The following is a 23,716-nucleotide window of genomic DNA, read 5'->3' on the forward strand; positions in this document are numbered from 1 at the left end:
TAGATGGAAAAAGCATGTCTCTTTTTTCTAATCTGTAGGCTTAACCGTTTTCATTGATTGTGCCACGTTAGACAGCTGGTCAGGAACTATTTCTCTACAAGCCTTTAATTGAGTAATTTTTTTTACATGAACAAAAAAACACCTATTTGCCTGTAGCCTACTTTATTTTGTATTTGGAAGTGTATTCTCTACGAAGAGAAAAATGAAATGTCAAGAAAACAGAAATTCAATCTTTATATACAATTTCATATAGGCCTACTTTAGTATAGACAGTCCAACTCTGATTTTGTCCAAATATTTTGGGCCCAGGGCCTATAAATCCTTAATCGTTCAAATGAATTTGTTAGCACCCAAACATACACACAGTGACCTGCAAAGGTGTACAGGGATGTCAAACTCATATTAGGCAGTGGACCGGATTTGTTGGAAAGAGACCTCATGGGGGCCATCATTGTCATGGTCATTTCTCTGCATGGGTAGGCTATCAGAGTGTTATTATATTAGTGGAGCAGATAAGTTCATATATAAAATGTATTGTGCATTTTATGACTAAAGCATGACATTTTGTCCAGTGTTTCTAGAGTCCTTTATCATTTTAATGGCTCTATTCTTGCATCGGCTGATGTACAGTTATGTGCAGAATAGCAGTGTGTTTAAAAAAAATAAAGCTCAAAATCCTTAGAATAGCTGTTCCATAATATCAATGCATTGGGTACACTACACTTTCAATTTCTAATCAAAACATGACCAAAATTTTGCATTTGCCAGTGTTTGCATTTTTCTTTACAAACTCAAACATTTACTGTATAAACTGAAAAATGTCTCAAGTTTTTGCTTTACTTTGAATCACTGCACTAATATCTAGTTGCATTACCATTATTTCTGAGAATTGCTTCATATCTGTGTTGCTTGGAGTCGACCAGCTACTGGCACCTGTGTACAGGTATTTCAGCCCAGGACAATTGAACTACATTCCACAATTCCTCTGCATTTCTGGGTTTTTGATGTCACCCCACAAGTTTTCCATAGGATTTAGGTCTGGGGATCGGGCTGGCCACTCCATAACGTCAATCTTGTTAGTCTGGAACCAAGACTTTGCTCGCTTACTGGTGTGTTTTGGGTCATTGTCTTGTTGAAACACCCATTTCAAAGGCATTTCCTTTTCAGCATAAGACAACATGACCTTCAAATATTTTGATGTACTGAAACTGATCCATGATCTCTGGTGTGCGATAAATAGATCCAACACCATAGTATGAGAAACATCCTCATAACATGTATTGTGCACCACCATGCTTTACTGTCTTCAGTGTACTGTGGCTTTAATTCAGTGCATGTTGGTCGTTGGACAAACTGTCTGCGGCCCCCATGCACTGAAGTCCACAAGCTCCTTGGTTGACATTCAGCTGGAGACAGCTTCTCCACCTCCTCCAAGAAGGCAGTCTCAACATTGTTATGAGACCCGGACTACTGTATAATCAGCATTAGTGCCTAGGGCATGGGCATGTTGCACATCTGCCAAGGAACAATCAAATCTGAATGATGTACACAGATTTTGAGCAACCAGACAATGTCTTTTCAGGGAAGACCTCGAATATTTCAGGATAACAATGGCTAAATGAATTCTGCACATATTTAAACAGTATTTCTCCATAGAGGAAGTGTCCAGGTGCTAAAATGGCCCGTCTGTAGTCCAGACCTGTCTAATTGGGTGCATCATGGAATGAAAAACACGATTAAGAAGTCCCCAGCAGCTGAAATCCTATAGGAATCCTCAAGGATGACAGTGCAGCATTTGGATAGCCAAGTCTTACAAATTCTCAATGATGTCGTTACCTTCATGTCACATGGACACACATGGCCAAGTGTAAACATTCTAAACTTCCTTGAAACGTTCGTAGTCTTGGCACTTTATTTTGCTCATCTTTATCTTGTCTAATCTAGACCTCAAAATAGAACCATTTCGATCCAAACTACAATCTACGTGTAACACCTAGTGCCACTAGGTGGAAACCTTATGACATCATGGATTTTTTCCTTCATGGAGGATAGTCTGTGTGGTCTGTGCTCATTGGATGACCACTGGATTAGCAACAGGTTAGCGTTGCGTACTAGCGATTTTGGCGATTGACAGGACCATTGATCTTAATTTACTTGAGTTATTTTGAAGGGGCGATGGTACGGAGCTTTCTAATAGTCTTTATGGAATGTCATATGGAAAAGGGGAGATAAAATCTACGTACGCGATACTTCCTCAGTATGTCGAAGACTAAAAACGTTTACATTCACGAGTTACCCCCAGTTGTGCTCTACGACTTCACAAGGCTAATGGATACCCTTTCACAGTCAGATTGGATTGGATTTGGTAAGAAACCATAATGAATAAATCATTCAAGGACTCAGTCTTTAACTTTAATAATCAAGTGAGGCTCTAATTTTGGATAGGGGGACATTCGTTAGGATATTTGTCTGGTGTTAGCTGAAAAGTTAACTTAGCTAGCTAACGTGAAGTTATATGTAAACGTGAGTTATCCCACGATTAGCTATCAAAACGGTCAATGAAGCCAAAGGCAGACACGTTCACACCCTGTGTTTAGTAAACAACCGACTTGTTAGCTAGTTGTTCTTTTTTGTAATCCTCATTTTAAACTAGCCTTTATGAAAGGGACAGATAGGTAGGAAGCACTAACACACCAAGTGGTTCCTGAGACTGAGTGGCTGATTGAGAGAAAGATACACCCAAATCCACTAGGAATATATTTTGAACGATTCATTCATGACACTTTTTATCATGTTTCACTATTACAGCCTCGCACGTGGTACTGGATCAAACTGAACTTCGATTGATCGAGCGTTATGAGGACAGGACAAACCGGTTAATGAACATTTGGAGCTGTCGAAATGGCACTGTGTCAGATCTACTCACTATTCTCACGGACCTGAAGATGTACAGAGCTCGAGATATCATCTTTAACTGTGAGCACCATTCGCCTATTGAGTTGTAATGCTGCAGAACTATTTATTTTGACGGAGGTGGTTCTTTAAAATAAAGTAGATTCTTTGATATTTTACACTGTTCACTAAAGCTCTGTTAATTTGTTTGAGTAGTAACTTGAAAGTTCTAACATTCTAACATTTCATTCACAGGGATGCAGACCCAGTCACCCCCTTCAGAGCAGCCTCCCTGCCCCCCTCGTTCACCACCACGTTCGTCTTTTTCACCACCATCTTCTTTGTTCTATCCAGTCAAAGAGCCCAAGCATACCAAGCCAGTTTCAGGTTAAGGAACTGTTCATATCCCCAGAATTGTGTTAATCATGCTTTTTGCATTTTTGTTTTTACCAACTTGTGATATTTGTTTCAGAATGTCACTGTAAATCAATGGTCTTTTATTACAGAATCCAAACATCTACCCTTACCTGGTCCTCCACCTGCTGAGTTGGTGTCTCATGAAGGGAGAAAGCCTACTGCTTTACCAGAGGTTCAGATACAAAGCTTAATTTCACTTTAAGCAGTGTGTCTTTTTAACTTTGTGTGGGAAGTGGAGCATCATTTCACCATCACCTTGATAGTACTACTCTTGGGGCTCTTTGGTTGTGATGAGTTAGCTCCTCTCAGTATTTGGTTATGATATTTGTGGGTTTACAATATGTCATATTGTTACAATACAACACAGTGCAAAACAATACAATATAGTGTTTGATATTGTTGGTCCTGTTAACATACCTTTTTAAATACAAACACTGTTTTGCAGGCCTCTTCCGCACAACCAGCTAGCCTGAAATCGGTGGATCTATACAATTCTCTCTCCTCTTGTGCCATGTGCTGGTCATTTGAGGAGATTCAGAGAGGGACGGAGAACTTCTCTTTGGCACGCCAGATTGGAGAGGGGGGGTTTGGAATGGTGTACAGAGCCACTATGCGAAATACTGATTATGCTGTGAAGAAACTGAAAGAGGTATCTCAACTTAATGACTCAGACACTAAGATCCAGCCATTAGAAAATTGTCATGTTTATTTGGTTCAGTGGGCATTTTTTTGGTGTATTGTGACTTCACTGGCATTCACCCAAAAAATGATATTTTTAATAGCTCATTACATGGATGTCATGGCATCACATTCAAACAGTATAGTCCGTGTGTATCAGGAATTTTTAAAGACATTTACAAAAGCATTGATTAAAATACCAGATTAATGCCCGAGTTGCCATGATTCTACTGAATGTGTTGACAAATATACAACCTTATATCTAAACCTATATACCTAAATTACTCTGTGAATGTCTGGCATTACAACAACCCTTGAATGATCTAGCTTACCATTGTCTTTCTTTCTAGGATTCTCAACTTGACTGGACATTAGTGAAACAAAGCTTTAAGACAGAAGTGGAGAAACTATCATTGTAAGATGACTAGTACTTTTTAAATTGCAAAACACTATCTCTTGCTTTTTTCCTTCTTTAAATATTTCTATTAAAGGCACAATTGCTTCGTTTGTCATGTAGTTTGTATATATCACATCAGTAATATTGTTACAGCACCTCTATAGAGTCCATGATGTATCCCAGAATGCAAGAGTAAATTAAGGGAAATTACTCAGATTTAGAACCCATATAAAGGTGTTGGTTGCATAATGTGATCGATTACTAGTGAGAACAATGAATTTATCACAACTGAAGTGATGTTTGAAATCAGTCTTGCATCAATTATTCTTTACAACTTTTTGTTAATCCAGGTAAGTCCATACATGGAAATCCTACATGCTGCTGCTGCATATCTCCTCATCTGCCTGCAGACCTTTCAAAATCAATGGGCTTCTTTTCCTCTGCAATTCTTTTCAGTGGTCAGTGTTTTCTATCTTTTGTGTGTCTCCTTTTCTTTTCCAAGGTCTTTGGGTGACATTCTAGCTTTGGCCTTAAAAAGCATACATGAAACACCATTCAAATATGCCACAGGGCAATAACTTTTAAAGGCGCAGTCCTTGATTGTAATCTTCTATGCTTTTGTCAAATTTAGCAACATTCTGCCCACATCCCTCTAGCAGCCCATTGTGTGTCTGTGTTCAGTCCTTCCTTTAGGAACACATACAACTTGCATGAACCACTACAATGGTGCAATGCACAAACAATGGGCAGTGGTAGCGTAGTGGCTAAGGAGCTGGGCTAGCATGCAGTAGCCCGAAAAGTTGTGGGTTCAATTCCTGTCTTCCACTGTTGTGCCCTTGAGCAAGGCATTTAAAGGTTGTAGGAAATCAGCTTTAATGTTTGAGAAAATCAGCTTTTAAGTTCGAACTACAAAGCGCAGCTTCTAAATGCTCCATTCACGCAGGTGGTAAAATTTGTAAGGCATTATTATAACTTGTGAGGTAAGCTAGCCTATGTTCGATCAACTTCTGAAGACAACAAGAACAGCTTAATGCATAGACTAATGTTTTTTTAATAGGCCGCCAACTCTAAAACAAATTGAATTGGACCAATCGGGTGCAAACTCCGTGAGAAATCTGGTCAGCAACAACTGTTTAGGTGGCTGTTTCTTCTCCTAAATCTCTTAGCTAAAAAGAACATTTCTTCAGAATAATTACAAATGGATAGCCTATTTGTGATGACTTCTTGAAGAGGCCAAAAGCAAAAACACGAAGTTATCAGACCAAAGAAAACAGAAACTTTCCCGTTCTCACGTAGGCTTACATCAATGAGGAAGAAAACTTTAATGTGCAGCCTACACATTTGGCCTTCAAAATTATATTTCTAGGTCGCTTTACAGTAAGATACGTCTATGAGTGATTGATAAGAGGTAAAGGAATGTGCCACCATTCCGCTGCCGAACCATAGAGAACAATAGGAAACCTGCCGCTTGCCGCTGGTCAGTGTGATCCCCGCCTGACTTGTCATCAGTAAGTATAAATGTTACCTGTCAAGATGGGCAAATCTGATTTGAGAAAAAAAGTCAGAACTGAAGAATGAGGCTTGTAATGTGAACATAGTGCAAAGGTGTGTAGATTTCAAAGACAGTAGGGTCATTCCACATCAGTTCAACCAGGGCCCACGCACTTAGGTCTCAAAAAATTCTGAAAAAATTACCAGGTGTACCTATGTTACCCAGGAGACGCACTGTAAAATTACTCTTATGTAAGATCAATACTTTCCAAGATACAGCCAGTTTTACAGGGGGAGGGGGTCTGAACAGCAGACCTCACAAGTCTGAAAAATCATGTTGGTTATCATTTTCAGAGCACCCAAACACCTTGTGGGAATATACAAAGATTTTTTTAAATATGTTTTTTCTTATTCTCCATGATCCCTTCTTTTTTATTTTCCACCCTGAAAATGGGCAAAATGACCCATTGACATCAATATGTTTTATATAGTCACCACACTGCCACCTGTGGTTGTATAGCGTAACCTGTGGTAGCTCTATACAAAACATATTGATGTCAATGGTGCATTTTGCCCATGTTCAGGGTGGAAAGTGAAAAAGAAAGATTTGCATAAGACAAGTCAAATTGGTGTTTTTAAAAAGAAAAGATCATGGAGAATAAAGAAAAAAATATTTAAAAAATCTTTGTATATTCCCACAAGGTGTTTAGGTGCTCTGAAAATGAGAACCAAAATGATTTTTTACTTTTAGACTTCTAAGGTCTGCTGTTCAGACCCTGAAGGAATTTATTTTCTGTTCATTATTTTTTGTGAGAGTGTTTCTACTTATCTCAGTAAGGAAAATAAATCAAGAGCCTATGTTGAGTACAAATATGTCTTCTGAAGGCTTAAACAGAGCCCAGCCAAAAACTCCAATAAAATTTGTATCAACTTTGAGGGACAGCTATGACCATGCAGGATTATCCAGACCAAACGTGACGATTTTGCTACATACTATTCCTATTTATGTACCAGCATGCAAAATTCTTGCGCTGTGGGCTTGTGAACTTTGACAAAAAAAAGAGGCTGGACAAAATCAACACCCCCCTCCCCCTGTAAAACTGGCTGTATCTTGGAAAGTATTGATCTTACATAAGAGTAATTTTACAGTGTGTCTCCTGGGTAACATGGGTACACCTGGTAATTTATTTGAGACCTAAGTGCGTGGGCCCTGGCTGAATTGACGTGGAATGACCCAGTAGAAGTAGTTGTAGATCATAACTTACTCTCTGCTTATGGGCTCTTGCCCTGTGCTTCACCATTCCAGATATAGACACCCCAACATCCTGGATTTTGCAGGCTATAGCATTGGAGAGGGAACCCATTGCCTCTTGTATGCCTTTATGCCAAATGGGTCATTGGAGGACAGACTCCACTGTCAGGTAAGCCTTTTTATCCTCGCCCCCCCAGTTGGGGAAAAGGCTATTGTAACTGGGTCCACCAGTCGACATGTCCACTAAAATAACCTCAAAAGTATTGGTCGAATAATAGGCATAGGGTCAACATATCTCAGTCTTCCTACATGATCGTACAAATCTGGCTGAGAATGCAGATGTTAGAATTTGATTAATATTAACTTTTGTTAATATGATGTGACATGACTAAGGTCTGTAGTCGCCTGACTGCTCTTATGTTTGCTGTCAAACTACATCCGTTCGGCGTTACTCGTATGCACCCAACTGATTATCTGTTTTGGTACCATGCCAAAGCCCTTTCACACTGTAGGGTGTTTTTGTTGCACTTAAAACACCTTTTTTTTTCGTGCATTCGGACAGCATGGAACTAGGAATTATTGAGTTCCTCTGACCGCAGTACCTGTAACTATTTGAGCTCCTACTTTTGGGTAGGATCCTTTTCTGTGCATAGGAACCATGACTAATGTACATGCTAACTTGGCCAAGGCAGCAGAAGTGCCACTTTTAACAATCACTATAAAAATAATTCAGCTTCTTTTTAAATTTGCTTAACATTTAAAACTGCACGAGAAGACCGCAGAGGCTGACTACTGTCATGCGACAAATGCCTTCTGGACTGATGAGAAGAATAAGAATAAGGGCAATGCTATTCTTTTTTAATGCTTCCTGATACCACAAGCTTCTAGTTTGTCAATAAACTTCAGTAGCTAGATTGATTTCATTACTCTATGTTCATGTAACATATTGGGCTACTAACGTGTGTTAAAGTCATCTCAGAGTTCCTACTGTGTGCAGATGTGAACAGAAAAAAGCCCTAGGAACTGTGTAGGTCTAGGGTTAGCCTCTGCAGTTAGAAGTTAGTAGAACTGTGTTCTTAAGGGTCATTCACACCAGAAACGATAACTATAAAGAAAACTATAACTACAACCCCAAATCAGAAAAAGTTGGGACATTGTGTAAAATGCTAATAAAAACAGAATGTGACAATATACAAATCTCGTAAACCCATATTTAGCTGCAAAAAGGACATACACAACTTATTTCATGGAAAATATAAGTTCATTTTGAATTTGATTCCAGCAACATGTTTCAACAAAAGTTGGGACGGGGCATGTTTGCCACTGTGCTGCTTCACCTCTTCATTTTACAACATTCTATAAATGTTTAGGAACTGAGGAGACCAGTTGCTAGAGTTTTGAGAATGAAATGTTGTCTCATATCTATCCGATATGGGGTTTGAGGTAGGGGTGGGCGATATGGACAAAAAATAATATCTCTATTTTTTGTGATTTTGATGTTAACAATAATTAGTCGATCCTTTAAAACTTTACAGCTCATTATTTATGAATAGCATCATTACAATAATAACCAATAACCTAACCTGTGACTTTTTAACCAAATCAACCAATGCATTGTCAGTCTGACACATTTCCAATTCTGCCCCCACTTGCGTGTGTGGCAATGACATGTTCTAGCTAGCCGGCTACATTGAGAAGCTAGATAGGCCTAACAGTTTCCCAAGAGAAAGTCTGATATGAAGCAGAAGATCCTTTCAAACCTTTACTTAGGATTCACTGTAAAACTAAGCAGACCAACAGAGGACATCTCAGTTATTTCCTTTGATGTTTTGTTTAAAAGTAATCAAGTTGGCTTAGGCTAGAATTCCAAGTTACAGAAGATAAACTAATGCCTTAGTTTATGGCTAATGTATTAGAAAAATCCCATAGAGATGCTAACGGTTAGCATAATCGATAAAAGTAGATAATTAGATTAGATTCAACTTTATTGTCATTGTGCAGAGACGTACAAAGCCAACGAAATGCAGTTGGCGTCTAACCATAAGTGCAAAAAGCAGAAAAGTGCAATGTGATATACAAAGTATAGACAAGTGGTGCATAGGCAGGACAAGATATATAGTGCAGTGTAGACAGTAGTATGCAGTTGGTTTACAGAAGGTGGTATAGAGTAATATAAGCGAACTTCAGTCCATTTACAAAAGGGTTGACTCAATGCCACTTCAACGAAGTAGCCGCACAAAATAAATATTAGGCGTGTGACAAGGTGGACCCACTTGCGATCATGTGACTTGCTCTGCTGCAGCCTGGGGCTTCTCTCGCATAGGCTACTCCTCCTGGATTTAGTGAATGTATAGGGTTTTAATGCATGATTTTGAGTGTTTTCCCCCCTAAGTAATTTAAACATTCGATAATGTCAATTTGCACATCAATAAAACGCTCATCACAATATTATTGCAGACGATATATATCGCCCACCCCTAATATGGGGTATTCTTAATCATGATTTTCATTCCATGATGCGCCTAATTTGGCAGGTCTGGACTGCAGACAGGCCATTTTGGCACCTGGACTTTTCCTCTTTGGAGAAATCTTCTTTCTTCTTTATTTCAGACCCAGGGGGATCTATATCACAGTAAAAAAACACACAGGGTAAAAATACAAAAATATTGTTTAAATATGTGCAGAATTTATTTTGCCATTGTTTTCCTAAAATATTCGAGGTCTTCCCTGAAAAAGACATTGCCTGGATGGCCCTATATGTTGCTCAAAACCTGTATACATCATTCAGAATTGATTATGCTTTGCCAGATGTGCATGATACCCATGCTGTATGCACTAATTAAGCCCAGAGGAGTCCATGATTTCCAAAAAGAATGGCAAATGTTGATTGATCTCACCACAAGACCTTTTTCCACTTCAGCTCCATTTTAAACAAGCTCAGGCTCAGATAAGACACGCATCACGTCTAAATACAATTCTATATTTTGCATGGTAAAGTTCACACTAGCATTTGTGAATTGAGTATCAAACTGTGCTCATAGACAATGGTTATCAGAGGTTTACCTGAGCCCATACAATGATTACAGAAACAGGTCTGGTTTTAATGCAGTGCCATCTGAGGTCCAAAAGACCATGGCTATCCAATATTGTTTTTCAGCTCTGTCCCTTGTTTGCAAAGATTTCATTGTATTCTCTGAATATTTTAATGATATTATGTACTGTAGATGACAGTGTTGTAGTACTCGAGTCCAGGACTCGGACTCGAGTCTGAGTCATGAGCTAAATTTATAGACTCTTGACTTGACTTGGACTTGAGCACTGAATGACTCGAACTTGGACTCGGACTCGTACATTCAGACCATGCAGACTTGGAAATTGAGACGAGGACTCGACTTTTTTTTGTATGTCATTAGGCTATAACTGTAATATGTCATTAGAATATTATTTGGTATAGGATTTTAATATCTAAATTATTTTTAGTATTAACATTAGTGCAATGGAGTGTTACTGCTTCATGTCATACATCACGTCATTTTCCTACAAAACGGACGTTAACTTTAATGGCGCCAAATGCCTGGAGACATGAATGCCCCAAAGTTTGTCAGTTTTGCATTTAATAGTGACTTGACTCGGACTTGACTCGGATGAGTAGTGGACTCGACTCGGACTTGACTTGGATTTTTTTTTAATGACTTGGATTTGACTCGGACTTGAACAGTGGAGAATCGGACTCGAGGCATAGTGACTAGACTACAACACTGGTAGATGATGAACTCCCCAAATACTTCACAATTTTATGTTATGAAGCATTGTAAATATATTGTTTCATCATTTGTCTGAAAGTTTATACAGAGTGATGAATACCTCTACGTCATTACTTTAAGAGACTCTTGCCTTTCTGGGATGCTCTTTTTCATACCCAATCATGTTGCCAGTTACCTTATTAGTATATATAGTTGTAAAATATTCCTCCTTTTTTTTCTTTATCATTACACAACTTTTCTAGCATTTTCTTGGCCCCATCCCAACTTTTTTTGAAATGGGTTGCTGGTATCAAATTCAAAATGAACATATTTTCCATGAAATAATCATGTATGTAATTTTCAACATTTGATATGTTGTCTGCATCCTTTCTGCAGCTAAGTATGCGTTTACTAGATTTGCTGATTATCACATTGTTTTTTTTATTTGCATATTACACAACGTCCCAACTTTTTCTGATTTGGGGTTGCATAAAGTGTCCACACCGATCAACGATAAATAGTCTCTCCTTGGGTCGATGAATGAGATGGCTAAAATGTGATGGATTCTGACTGGCTCTCTGCTTTTTATCGTTCTCAAAATCGCTCTGAAAGTGGTCACCAACGACATAGTTCTTTATGTGGTTATCATTATAGTTTATGTGTGGACGTTGTCATTCATATTAGCTAGAACAATACTTTTTTGTTGTTATAGTTATAATTATTGTTCTTGGTGTGAACATCCCTTTAGAACTATTGTGCACGAATGTGCCTTAATAGTATTTACCATCACTTAGCAGATCTTATTGTAACAACTGGAACAATTAATATGAACCTATTTTATTTGAAACTTGTATCAGTTGAAGGAGTTAGCATACCTATTCCATGTAGACAGGGATTGATTACTGCTTTAACAGTTTTCCCTTTGTTAACTACATGGACAGCGTGGCACTCCACTCACTAACATTGGAGCACAGGTAGTACAGATAGTCTACAACTAAAACTGTTTACTAAAAAACAACAAACTGTCATGACCTCTGTGTTTGACTCTGAATGATCCGATTCTGTTGTATTATCAGCACCAGGCTTGGTTGTTTTTAGTTGCCTAAAATAAGCTAAGTCACTTCCTGTTTGTCTTCACTTAACTCCTGAAACATGCTGGTTGGCCCAGTGGAAAATCACCAGGGAGCAGGCAGTTTCTGCATTCTCCCATGCTATATTTAACAGTGGAAACCATGCTTATGAGTAACAGGGTGGCATTTCCACACTGAAAAAATACAAGTGTGAATTATTTAGCCAAGCGTGAAGCCATGCTAAAGATCAAAGACTTCTATACGTCAGTGGACGCTCCTCCAGTGAGGGAAGGGCTGACTACCATCTAAAAATTCAGAGAAAAATAAAAACATGTCAATTGAATTGACTAAAGACACTATTAATATTACTATTTTGAATTTACAAAAAAACGTGTCCCTATCTAGGCATGCAAGAGTTATTCTTCAGGGGGCATATTGAGAGGACCAATTCCGGCAAAAAGGCAACTATAGAGAGCCGGCAGAGGTGATGCCACCATATGACAATGTACTAGCAGAGCATTGGCAAACTTTATCAGTTTTCACTGGCATGTCCAAAACCACTCAAAACAATTTGATTTCAGCAATAGCCACCAAAGGCAACCTTCTTCTCTTGGCAGATTGATGAAACCTGGAATGAATCCTGATGACTTCAATAATTATCTACCCATATCCAATCTGCCATTTATGGACCCTTTCAAGAGAGTTCCATTATCAGCATCATAGTTGGCCCCACAAGACTTCCTTTTTAACATTCCATATGTAGAGGAAGTAGATTGGGGCCCAAATAGAACGTTCAAGCATTGTTTTTGTTTTTATTGATGAAAGGGTCTATATCTAAAGTCTTTGAGAGGTAGTTGCATCTCCAGGACCACCTGAAAGAGAATGATCTTTTTGAGCCATGTCTGTCTGGACATGATTAGATTAAATTAGATTAAACTTTAAACTAGAATCTCTTGCCAGCTTTGGAGTTCATGGCAGAGTCCATCCAGTGGTTCACGGACAGGACAAAGTTTGTGCAGAAGATGAGCTGCAAGTCGGACAGATCTGCAGTTATAAAGGGGATTCCCTTTGAGGCCTCTGCTATTAATCATCCATCTCCTCCCACTTGGCAGTATCCTTCGGCAACATGGTGTTCAGTTTCACTGTTATGCTGATGACATCCAGCTTTACATGTCTAATAAGTCCACTGCCTCTCTTCCTCCTGCTGACATCACATGTCTTCATGTCATCAACTTCTGAGAATTACTAAAAACTAAGCAGGTCAGAGTTGTCATGGCAACTCAATGCTATTATGTCGTGTCAGCACTCACACCAAGTTTCCTGTGCATCATCCTGCTTCATTGGCTTCCTGTTGCATATTAAATTTATTCACATATAAGGCCCTACACAATCATGCTCATACTTACCTTGCTGCGGGGAAATTACACCCTTGTCATTCACAGCTCTCCTTAGATATGTGAATACTCAGGGCACCATTCAGGAATGTTTTCTTGGCTTTTTCAATATGTCGAACAGCCGAGACGCTGTCCAGGTGCTGCATGATGGTGCTGCATCAGGTTATGGCCTGAGACCTTAATGGCTTGCGGGCCAAAGTAAGAAAAGTGGCTCCAAGAGCAACATTTGTCCACTCCTATGTCATTCGCTTAAATCTGGTCTTGAGTCATGGCATTAAATTCATCCCCAAGTTAAAAGTCTTCTTTGCTCACCTGGGTGGCTTCATGTCTTTTTTTTTCCAAATCCAGCAAGAGACTGGCAATGTTTGAGTTGATAGAGTTGAATTGCTGCAGCCAACAGCTAGAGCTGCCAGGCAGTTACAGTGCAACACCAAAGTCCTTTTAGGCAAGTCCCTCCACTCGGCGGCCATATACCAACGTTTTATGGGCACTCATCGGGCACAGTCTTTGGGTCGAACTGTGCGTGCGCAAGGCTTCATGACACCAATCTTGCTCCAGCGGCGAGATCACAACACATGATTGGCACGATGTCTTCACAACACACCATATGATTGGCTCAATGTATTTACATGTCGACGTTTTGCCGAGGAAGGGGTGGGATATGTGTAGACAACGGCCATATTGGCGTGACAAACTAGCCCCATGCATTTCTATGGAGTATTTTTTGTGCTGTGTCTCCACATTAGAAAGTCTCTGGCTACACTCTGGGGGCATGAACATGGGGGCTCATGAATATGCCCCAACTAGTTTTAGACCAAAACTCCTTACTGCTGTTTTAAATGTGTCTGTGTCTTACATGCTTGCATGCGCCACCAACATCCCCACAAACTCTCATTTCACACCAACACCATTCAACCACAGCTTACTTCCTCTCTTACTTTTACAACTATGTGTGCATGTATGTATGTATGTATGTATGTATGTATGTATGTATGTGTATATATATATTGTCGTGTATATATAAACAAACGTGTGTGTGTGTGTCTAATAAATATATATATATATATATACACACACACACACACACACACACACATATACTGTATATAGATTCAGATTGACTTTGTTTTTAGGACATTCCTGTCCTCTCCTGGTCTCAGCGCCTGGGAGCGCTGATGGGAGCTGCAAAGGCCCTGCAATTTCTTCACTCCTGGTCACCACAGGTCATCCACGGAGACGTCAAGAGGTGTTGTACTCTACAATATACTACTTATGTGTACTGATGAGGAATGTGCAGCTCATATGTCAACATTTAGGTTTATGGAGGTGCTGTGGGCATTTGCCATGTGTCCAAGTGCCATTTCCTGATTCCATCCCATCTCTCTCTCCCACTCCCTTCCTGTCAGTCTTTTCACTATCCTATTTGAGTAAAGGCAGAAAAGGTCAAAAAATATACTTGAGGTTAATATAAAAACTTGAGGTTTAGCTAGTTTAATTTCAACCTCATATCATCATGCATCATCTGCCCTGTGTCACAATGTGAAACTGATCTTCTCAGATCAGAAAGACTTCAAAAAAGAACAATGCTGGTTTTGCATTGAAAAATGTTGGGGGCCCTGATCATTACGAGGATTATAATTTGCGTCCTAGACACCATGCAGACTTATTTGTATCTATCTATAAATTACAGGAACGTCTGTGTGTGTGTTTTTGTGTGTGTGTGTGTGTCGCATATCTGTCGAACCGTTTGTCCGATTGATTTCGCTGCTCTACTGTAGCCACTCCCCCTCTCATACCGCACTGTAGGCTACCATAGAGGATAGAAGCAAGGCATTGAAAAAAGTTAAGCTAGTGCAAGATGTATGGATGATTATCATGTCTGACATCAACAATAAAGATGTATGCGGTTTGGTTGCATAAAATGATTCCGCGGATTTTGCAACACCACGCCAACAAACACAAGTATGAAGTGGCTGTTTAAAACGACATACAAATGATGTGCAATAAACTGACACTTCGAATAGTCCAGGCTACTTCGAACTGTTTTTAGACTTTGAATAAACAAACGACAATTCCGACTGCAAGGTCCCAAATTGAAACAACTGACTTTCTTTAGGACATTTCTTCATGCAAAGCAGCTACAGACAATGAGTGGCAGACAAAGCTTGATGTCACTTATTGGTTGTTTTTGAGTCACATCATTGCAAATTTCATATGATGATGCATCATTCCACAAAAGGTTTGTCTTCTCTATCATGAAGTTATTCAATAGGCTAAACATATAGCCTTGACTCAACAGCTGTTAGGCTTATGTCATTTTGTCCTTTTTATGTCATTATGTCATTTTGCCTAAAGGTGATGATACATGGGGCAACTTTTTGGTAGGCCACTGCATTAGTGGCTCCATGCGTTCTGATTGGATGAGATTTGCCCTTAAAGTTACCCCTTAAAATATCAGTGGGAATGTGCCAGAACCACAATACTCAGGAACACTTCCCAGAGTGTGGAAACTGTCTTGCTCAGACAGTTTCATTGTGTTTATCATCACTTTAGGATGAATAGGACAAATTGTACCAGTTAAGTTGATTCACATGGAAGTGTTTTCAAAGGGCCATGGAAGGCAAAGCTGCAGCCTGTCATATGCCCTGATCTTCTTGTTAAGCTTTTTGTTTACCAGCAGAGGGCACTGTCAATAGCCAAAGTGTCACAGTTTTCAATATTGCAGCATTGTATATGTATGTTATTTGGTTGTTGTTAATGTTGTTCAGTCAGATATTGTGTCAGTTTTTTTTTGTTCTTTTTGAACTCTTGTATAACCATGGTGTTGGTCTTTAAACTTATTCCCTTATATTTTGGTTATAAGCGCTGATAAGCACTGTTTGAAATGTCTAATTTGTATAGTGGTTTGTCTTCTGGCTTCTCAGAAATCTCACAGATGCACACTTGCATTCTTTTCGTAGTTCAAACATCCTTCTTGGAGAACATTTTGAGCCTAAGCTGGGAGACTTTGGATTGGCTCGATTATGTCAAACCCCTGGCAGGGCCACAGGCAAGACGACCACTGTTGCTCAGACAAAGACAGTGCGGGGTACACTGGCATACTTGCCTGATGAATACTTGAAGGACGGTCTGCTGGGAGTGGAGATTGATGTATATAGCTTTGGAGTGGTGAGTTCCCTGAAGCTTGCATTAAAAGAGCTATGTGCAATTCTGTGGGATTTGAGTTGTCTTGAATGCAGACACAGGGCACTCTTCCACTGACTTGCTTACTTGTAGTTAATACAGTGGCACATCTAGGACAAAGTGGTATTACAAGCTGTTTTGCACGCAAACTAAAGAGGATATCTGGACAGCAGAGCATAGGCTAGGGTTTTTTGACACTTCATTGAAACGGTTAGTTTTGTCAACATTCTGTTGCGATTTGTAGGTGTCTTTTTTTTTTTTTTTTTTTTGTCGTTTTACACTAAATTAAATCCAATAATCACCTTCTGTATAAGATTGTGGCAAATTGTTCACCCCCTGCCCCTACTACCCATTGGGCCTCATTCACCATCCATTCTTATGAAGACATTTGTTCTTAAAATCCACTAACTTACGCAGTTTTCACAAAGATTCTGGCATTCACCAATGTTTCCTTGTTCTTAGGTAAAAACTAAATCTACGCACACTCAAGAGCACTCCTGCGCACATTTGAGTTCTGACTTGTTTGTTTCATCATTTCTGCAGGTGTAAAATATAATAGAATTTAAATGACAACTATATGTTTTAGAATGTGTGATGTTTTTGAATAAAATCTTTTTTTTTTTATAAGATTTTAATAATAGATAATATTTTCTACATTTTTCTTATAATTATGACCGCCGCGCAGCGAAGCTAGGTTTAGTCAGATTTTTTTTTTTTTTTTTTCAAATTTCCGTCAAGGATTCCCGGGACACTGAAAGACCGGGGTACACGAAACTTGGTGGGCATGTTACCCCACATGGATAACATGGAACCATCGTTTTTTGTTTTGATCTGTACCCCCCCCTGCTGGACTGGACCCCCCGAAAGGAGGGTAGGGCAGACACAGTTTTCTGTGAATATCTCGAGAACCGTAGGGTTTAGGAGGACCATTTTTTTTTTGTATGTTGATCTCAAGGGGCCATGTCAACCCATTCCATAACCACCCATTTCGTGTATAGCGCCACCTAGTTAAACACAAAAAAGTAAAAATGAGATGTTGTAATCGCAGGTATCTGTGACCTAACATAGTCAAAACTGCACCTAAATTGGAAGTGTAGGATCATTATGACACCCTCTGTATGCACGCCAAGTTTTGTGGAATTCGTTCATGGGGGGCCACACAATAAATTAATTTGTTACTATACACCAACTGGCCTGTAGGTGGCGGAGACAGTTTTCTGTGAATATCATGAGAACCCTAGGGCCTAGGAGGTCCACCTTTTTTTATGTATGTTGGTCTTAAGGGGCATGTCAACCCATCCCATTACCACTTATTTCATGTATAGCCACCTAGTTAAAAATTAAAAAGCAAAAAATTAGGTGTTTTCATCACAATATCTCTGGCTGACAAGGTCTAAATTGCACTAAATTAAAAGTGTAGGATCATTATGACACCCTTGAATGCATGCCAAGTTTTGTGTACTTTTCGTTCATGGGGGGGCTTTACAATAAAATAATTTATGTGTACATTTAGTGACGTACACCAACAAGGATTCCCGGGACACTGAAAGACCGGGGTACATGAAACTTGGTGGGCATGTAACCCTACATGGATAGCATGGAACCGTCGTTTTTCGTTTTGATCTGTAGCCCCCCCGCTGGACTGGACCCCCCGAAAGGAGGGTAGGGCAGACACAGTTCTCTGTGAATATCTTGAGAACTGTAGGGACTAGGGTGACCATTTTTTTCCCATATGTTTGCCTCCAGGGGTCATGTTAACCCATTTCATGTGCCCACATGTGCACAAACAGATACACACGCACACACATACATTCACAGTAATCATACGTATGACACATACTCACACAGTAGACATATGTACGCATGCATGCACAGGCACATACGCAGGCACACACACAAGCACGCACACACACACCCACACACATAACATAAACATGTACATGCACAAGAATTTTTCAGAATTATGAACAGGCAAGATGGTGGGGTTGTATAAAATGAATTTTACATGTGAAATCTATGAACTAATCATGTTTTGGTACTTGTTGTCTAACAGATACCAGTGAGAATTGAGTGTGGATAATGCAATTTAGTGAGACAGTTAGAATCATATATAGGCCTTTCAGCGTGATTTATTTTTGTGGAAAAAATGTGCTGGACTGGGCGGTGTCATATTTTGTACATCTAGTTTTAGTAATACTAATTATATTATTACATTTGAATAATAATAATAATAATGTATAATATTTGGATAATTCTTATTTAAAAATATACTTCTAAAAATAAAGACAACAAATACCATTTTTTCCCACACCAAATACACCATTATACCAACTATTAAATATAACTTCTCTTTTCCTCATTTACTGGTCAATTTCTGCTGCAATACCTTCACTTCAAAGCAGCTGTCATATACGGTAATCAGACTGTCCTGCTCATATACGGTATAATATACGGTAGAAATAATAGTGTGGTGCCTCAGCCTCAATTTGTGTGCACACGTTCCTGCAGTATCATGCCCTTTTATGATGATTAAAAGTTTACCTATGCTAAATAAAAACATCTGGCACGCCCTGGCAACTTAAAAAGAAATGGGATACAGTATGATAAGAATGAAGTCTACTTAAGAGTTTTCATAGGACCTTCTTAAGAAAATAATGTAAGTAAATTCTAAGGGCAATATTGGTGAATGCTCTTATTTTTTACATATATTTTATACGTATGCATTCTTCATTCATATATTTTACTATAACTAGGTTTTGCTGGAAGTGCTGACTGGTAGAAGAGCTTTGGAAGTTACTGACCGGTCTAAGGCTATATACCTGGTAATGGCAATGCCTTACTAAAAAAAAAAAAAAAAAAACATACTCTATGTTGTTTAACTCTGAAATGAACACTAACTTATCACTCCTTTTACTCACAGAAAGACTTGGTAGCAGAGCTTGAGGACGAGGGACAAAGCACCCGCACTGGAAAAAACAGTCAGACTGAGAATATTTCGACAGCAGCACAACACATCTGCAGGAATCATCTGGACTCTAAAGTTGTGACTGGAGGTAAACCTGTCCCCAGTGGAGCTCTGGAGATTGCTCAGCTAGCTTGTCAGTGTCTGCATCGCAGGAGGAAGAAAAGGCCCCTGATGGCTGAGGTATGTGTATGGGTGTTATCGGTTCTGTTAAACCAAGCCAATCTTTCCGGCTGACACATTAGCTGTGCTTGACTGTACCCGAGTGGTATTCATTTTCCCCCTTATGATGTAGCAGTGTTTAAATTCTGGGTTGAAACCAAGTTACTTGTGTCTCTTCACCCTTATTGATTGATTGATTGATTGGCTGGGTGATATATTGGTATTACAACTACAACCAACATATTATTGAAAACGATATGTAGTTGAGACAATATCATAATACATGTGCCGCGGGCCCCATACCTATATTCTTTGGCCCAGGATGAATTAGCTCTGATACATGCAATACACATTAAGGGTGACTTCAATTGTTTATGCAAAGGGACTGAGGCACCAAAGTAGTTTAGTAGTTACAGATTACAATTTCAAATAAAAAACACACGACTACATAGGATCCATTACATGTGAAAACATTAAAAAATAATTTTATTAACAGCCTGCAGGCCAGGGTAATCTAATATTACTGCATTAACATCAACTCGCATGGAATTATGGGAACACTCAATGCGCCTTTTCAACCCTCTGCTGAAACTGCAAGCTTAGATTGCTTGCTTATAAACTCGCACTGCGCAGAAACAAAATAAAATCATTCATATGCATACAATCCTCAATATGCGTGAATTAGGCCATTAGAAAAAGGCCATCTAACGAGCCTATCGTTGTGCAAAATCGCCAACGATGTTCCCAATATTTAATGCTCTGGCTCATCGTATTTTCAATGGACAGGATAGCTAACCCACTGAGCCTCTCCTGCCCCATGCTGCTCCTTAGGTATAGGTCTTAATAAGTTTGAGTTTGGAAAAAGATCGCTCAGCTGTTGCACAGTCAAAGGCAATGTCAGAAACAACATGAGAGCAGTACACCCTTTCCCCTTGCTCTTTACGCTCCTGCTGCTTCTTGCAGCCTCTTGTGTTTGAAGGGCATTTTGGTCAGAACGATGACTGAAATGTGCAGCCACCATCCATTCAAAAAATCACAACAAATCACTTAGCCTACCCAGAAATCCTTGCTGCATCTCAGTAGAAAGAAAGATACTCTGGCGAAACAGTATGACGACAAGATGGTAATTTGATTTAGCCGTTTTTATTTGATAGTTTGATTCTTAATGGTGAAGTTCTAAAAAAAAAAAAAAAAAAAAAAAAAAAGGAGGCAGGGCGGGGGTAGCGACGGGCCCCGGGAGGTCACGGGCCCTGGTGCGACTGCACTTGCTGCACCTACTATAGTTACGCCACTGGTAGCAGATCTAAAGTCCTCAGGGAGACAACCTAAACGCTGATTTTATTAAGAGGATATGCACGCGACTCGCGAGCAGTTAGGGCATGATTTTTTATGATTCCTGAAACCCCATTCAATCGTGCATAGGGATTTTTCTTACGAACCGGAACATGCAAAAATGAACGCATACAAAACGACGGTAGCGTCTATCACACTCTTGATGAGTGACTCAGTTACGTTGTTTAAGTAGCCTAATTTTTTTTAAACTTTTTTTGTTGTCGATAGCAACATGTCTAGGCCATCATAGTCTACATTTGCTTGTCATCTAGGCCCTATCAAACCCTTACAGGTAAAAAAAAAAAAACTGCATTGTGTGACAAAACTGCAGGTTTTTTCAATATTGTTGTGCCCAAAATAGCCTGTTGCATTGTGCAGTACAATGTAGGCCTGCGTTGTCAGTCAGGGTCAACTTTTGGTCTTTTGTTATTTGCACAGCTTTATCAGAGCAACTGTAGCCTATGCCTATTGTAGGCCTATGTTATTGTTTACACTTGTTTGCACAGCTCTGTTAGAGCAGTCTGAAATTAATATAATTAAAACTGGCTGTGTTGTCATAATTGTTGTGTTGAGTGAATATATGAAGCACTTCGCTCTTTCTGTTTGAAATATCGATATCGTATATCGCCAATCAGCCCCAAAATATCGGGATATCAGTTTTGGTCCATATCGCCCAGCCCTACTTGCAAGCACGTTAAGTTTTTATTTAAATTATATTTTGCAGGTATTCAAAACACTCCAAAACAACTACAAGAATCAGATGTACACTTGCAGATCGATTAACATCTCGTCAGAGCTCCCTCAACCACCTCCTCCTCAGACGCCGGCCTGGACAGACACCTCTGTGGAGGCTCTGAGATCTGAATTTACAAAGCTAGGACCTCAAGAAGACACATACTGCTGCACTCAACATGTCCACGTGCCTTCTCTCAGTTCCATGGCATATTCATCTGAATTTCAAAAAGATGATGGGAGCAAAGAGACATTGGGCATGTACTGTTCACACCGCTTTCCCTGTGAATCAGATGAGAGTCAGGGGTTCTCACAATACTTTAGTTCTTCCAACTCTTCTACGCTACCCAAAAGTAACATCCCCGGGACAATTCGGAGCCTAGGAGATGGGGATTACAGTTCATCTGGCTCACAGGCAGGTCTATCACAGACCAGCTCAGCAGCAGGTACAGCTTGTTGTTTCAGAGAGTTCACATGGCTTTGTATCTAAACAGCTCCTTGTTCTAATGACAAAAAAAATGTAGCATGTAAATGGAACAGTCATTCTGTCATTTTAACTTGCTCTCCATTTTCACACATTTACAGGTTTATCTAGTGAAGGGATTGTGGTTAATGCCGCGAAACAGCAATTGGTACACAAAATGGCACTTTATGAAAAGGGATTGCTCGCTTCATCTGGGTTGTTCTCCTCTGGGAGTGGCTCTTGTAAGTTCCTGTTTATGTTTCCATAACATTTCTCAACTGATCACTTAATTTATAGATATGGGTAGATTATTTGAAACAGATAGGCTATTATTTCAGTAGGAATCAGTGCTATGCTGAAATATTCGTTTATAATATACAGCATTTTTTTTGTTTTAATGTTTTTATATTTAATTCAATTCATCACTCAAATAATTCAATCAATTAATTAATTAAATTAAGGTCACAGAGTACTGTCGGTACGGGGGGAAAAAACAACGAAAACAATCAGGCTGCATAGACAGGACTAGCTATATTATATGTAGTATGGATGCTGTTCAAAATGACAAATAATGTTAACCCCTTTCAGATGGTGAAGAAAGTACCCAAAGCCAGGAGCCAGTGGAGAGTGAGGAGTTTGAATACTAGCAAACATATAACACCCATCCATGCAACAATATATTCTACAGTTAAAGCTGCAGTTGGCAAGATTTTTGTTGATCATATTCACTGAAACTGACACTATGCTCAGACAGAACAACATAAATCAGCCTGTTTTAGGAAAAAACCCACACTTCTACCTCCACCTAGAGCCTGTTATTTGTTTTGCGAAAATCCACAGCTCCCAGTTCTTCTGGTCCAATCAGAGCAGGGCTGTCCATCACAGTCTGGTGCGCACTGACGAGCACGAACTTGATGAGAGGGTGCTCGGAGGTAGTGGGGGAGGGGCATGAGAGTTGTAAACATTCAAAATTTTGGCTAAGTCCCCTCAATCTGTCAGACTTGCCAACTGCAGCTTTAAAGTATCATAATGTGTAAAATTCAAGACTCTTTTCCTCAGTGGCTCTTAGTTAATGGAATGAGTTGCCTAGTGTTCTGTGTTCCTGTGATAGTTTTGGATCTTTCAAGAGGGGTCTAAAGACTTATGTTCGGTATGTATGGTATTTGTCTAGTTTTCATTATTGATATTTGATATTGTATTGACATTATTGTTATAATTACTATTTTGCATTATTGACATTATTTTTTATTATTACTATTTTGCAAAGGCGTCTGCTAAATACAACAACCATATGCATGTAATTCTGTAATCTTAAAGGTTGCTTGCATTGACCTGTAAGTTTGTAAGTACACAAGTAGCCTACCTTCATAAGCACTCAGTATGATACTTCAAGGATAATTCAAGCAATGTAATGACAAAGTTCTTTTTGGGTTGGTGCCTGTTTAAATGTTGCTGCCTGTTTGAAGTATACCCAGCTTAAGCTATTGCTACTCATATTGTTTACATAAGTAGACTCGGTCAATGTGAAGTCTGTGGAAGTCACTGGTT

At 39.3% G+C, this 23,716-nt stretch overlaps 1 protein-coding gene across 2 annotated transcripts; it reads left to right on the forward strand.

Moving 5' to 3' along the window:
- The first annotated feature begins 1,958 nt into the window (after positions 1-1,958).
- irak1 (interleukin-1 receptor-associated kinase 1) lies at positions 1,959-22,975 on the forward strand. Of its 2 annotated transcripts, XM_048242316.1 has the most exons (14): positions 1,959-2,365; positions 2,809-2,976; positions 3,148-3,279; positions 3,399-3,481; positions 3,755-3,958; positions 4,338-4,402; positions 7,182-7,296; positions 14,468-14,580; positions 16,295-16,502; positions 19,271-19,339; positions 19,438-19,662; positions 21,698-22,151; positions 22,291-22,410; positions 22,757-22,975. In XM_048242316.1, the coding sequence occupies exons 1-14, from the start codon at positions 2,260-2,262 to the stop codon at positions 22,813-22,815; spliced, it is 2,121 nt and encodes a 706-aa protein (XP_048098273.1). In that variant the 5' UTR covers positions 1,959-2,259; the 3' UTR covers positions 22,816-22,975. The 2 variants fall into 2 exon arrangements, with proteins under 2 accessions (XP_048098273.1, XP_048098274.1); XM_048242317.1 differs by lacking the exon at positions 19,271-19,339.
- The last annotated feature ends 741 nt before the right edge of the window (positions 22,976-23,716 follow it).

This window comes from Alosa alosa, chromosome 4 (genome assembly GCF_017589495.1).
Source record: "Alosa alosa isolate M-15738 ecotype Scorff River chromosome 4, AALO_Geno_1.1, whole genome shotgun sequence".
NCBI lineage: Eukaryota > Metazoa > Chordata > Actinopteri > Clupeiformes > Clupeidae > Alosa > Alosa alosa.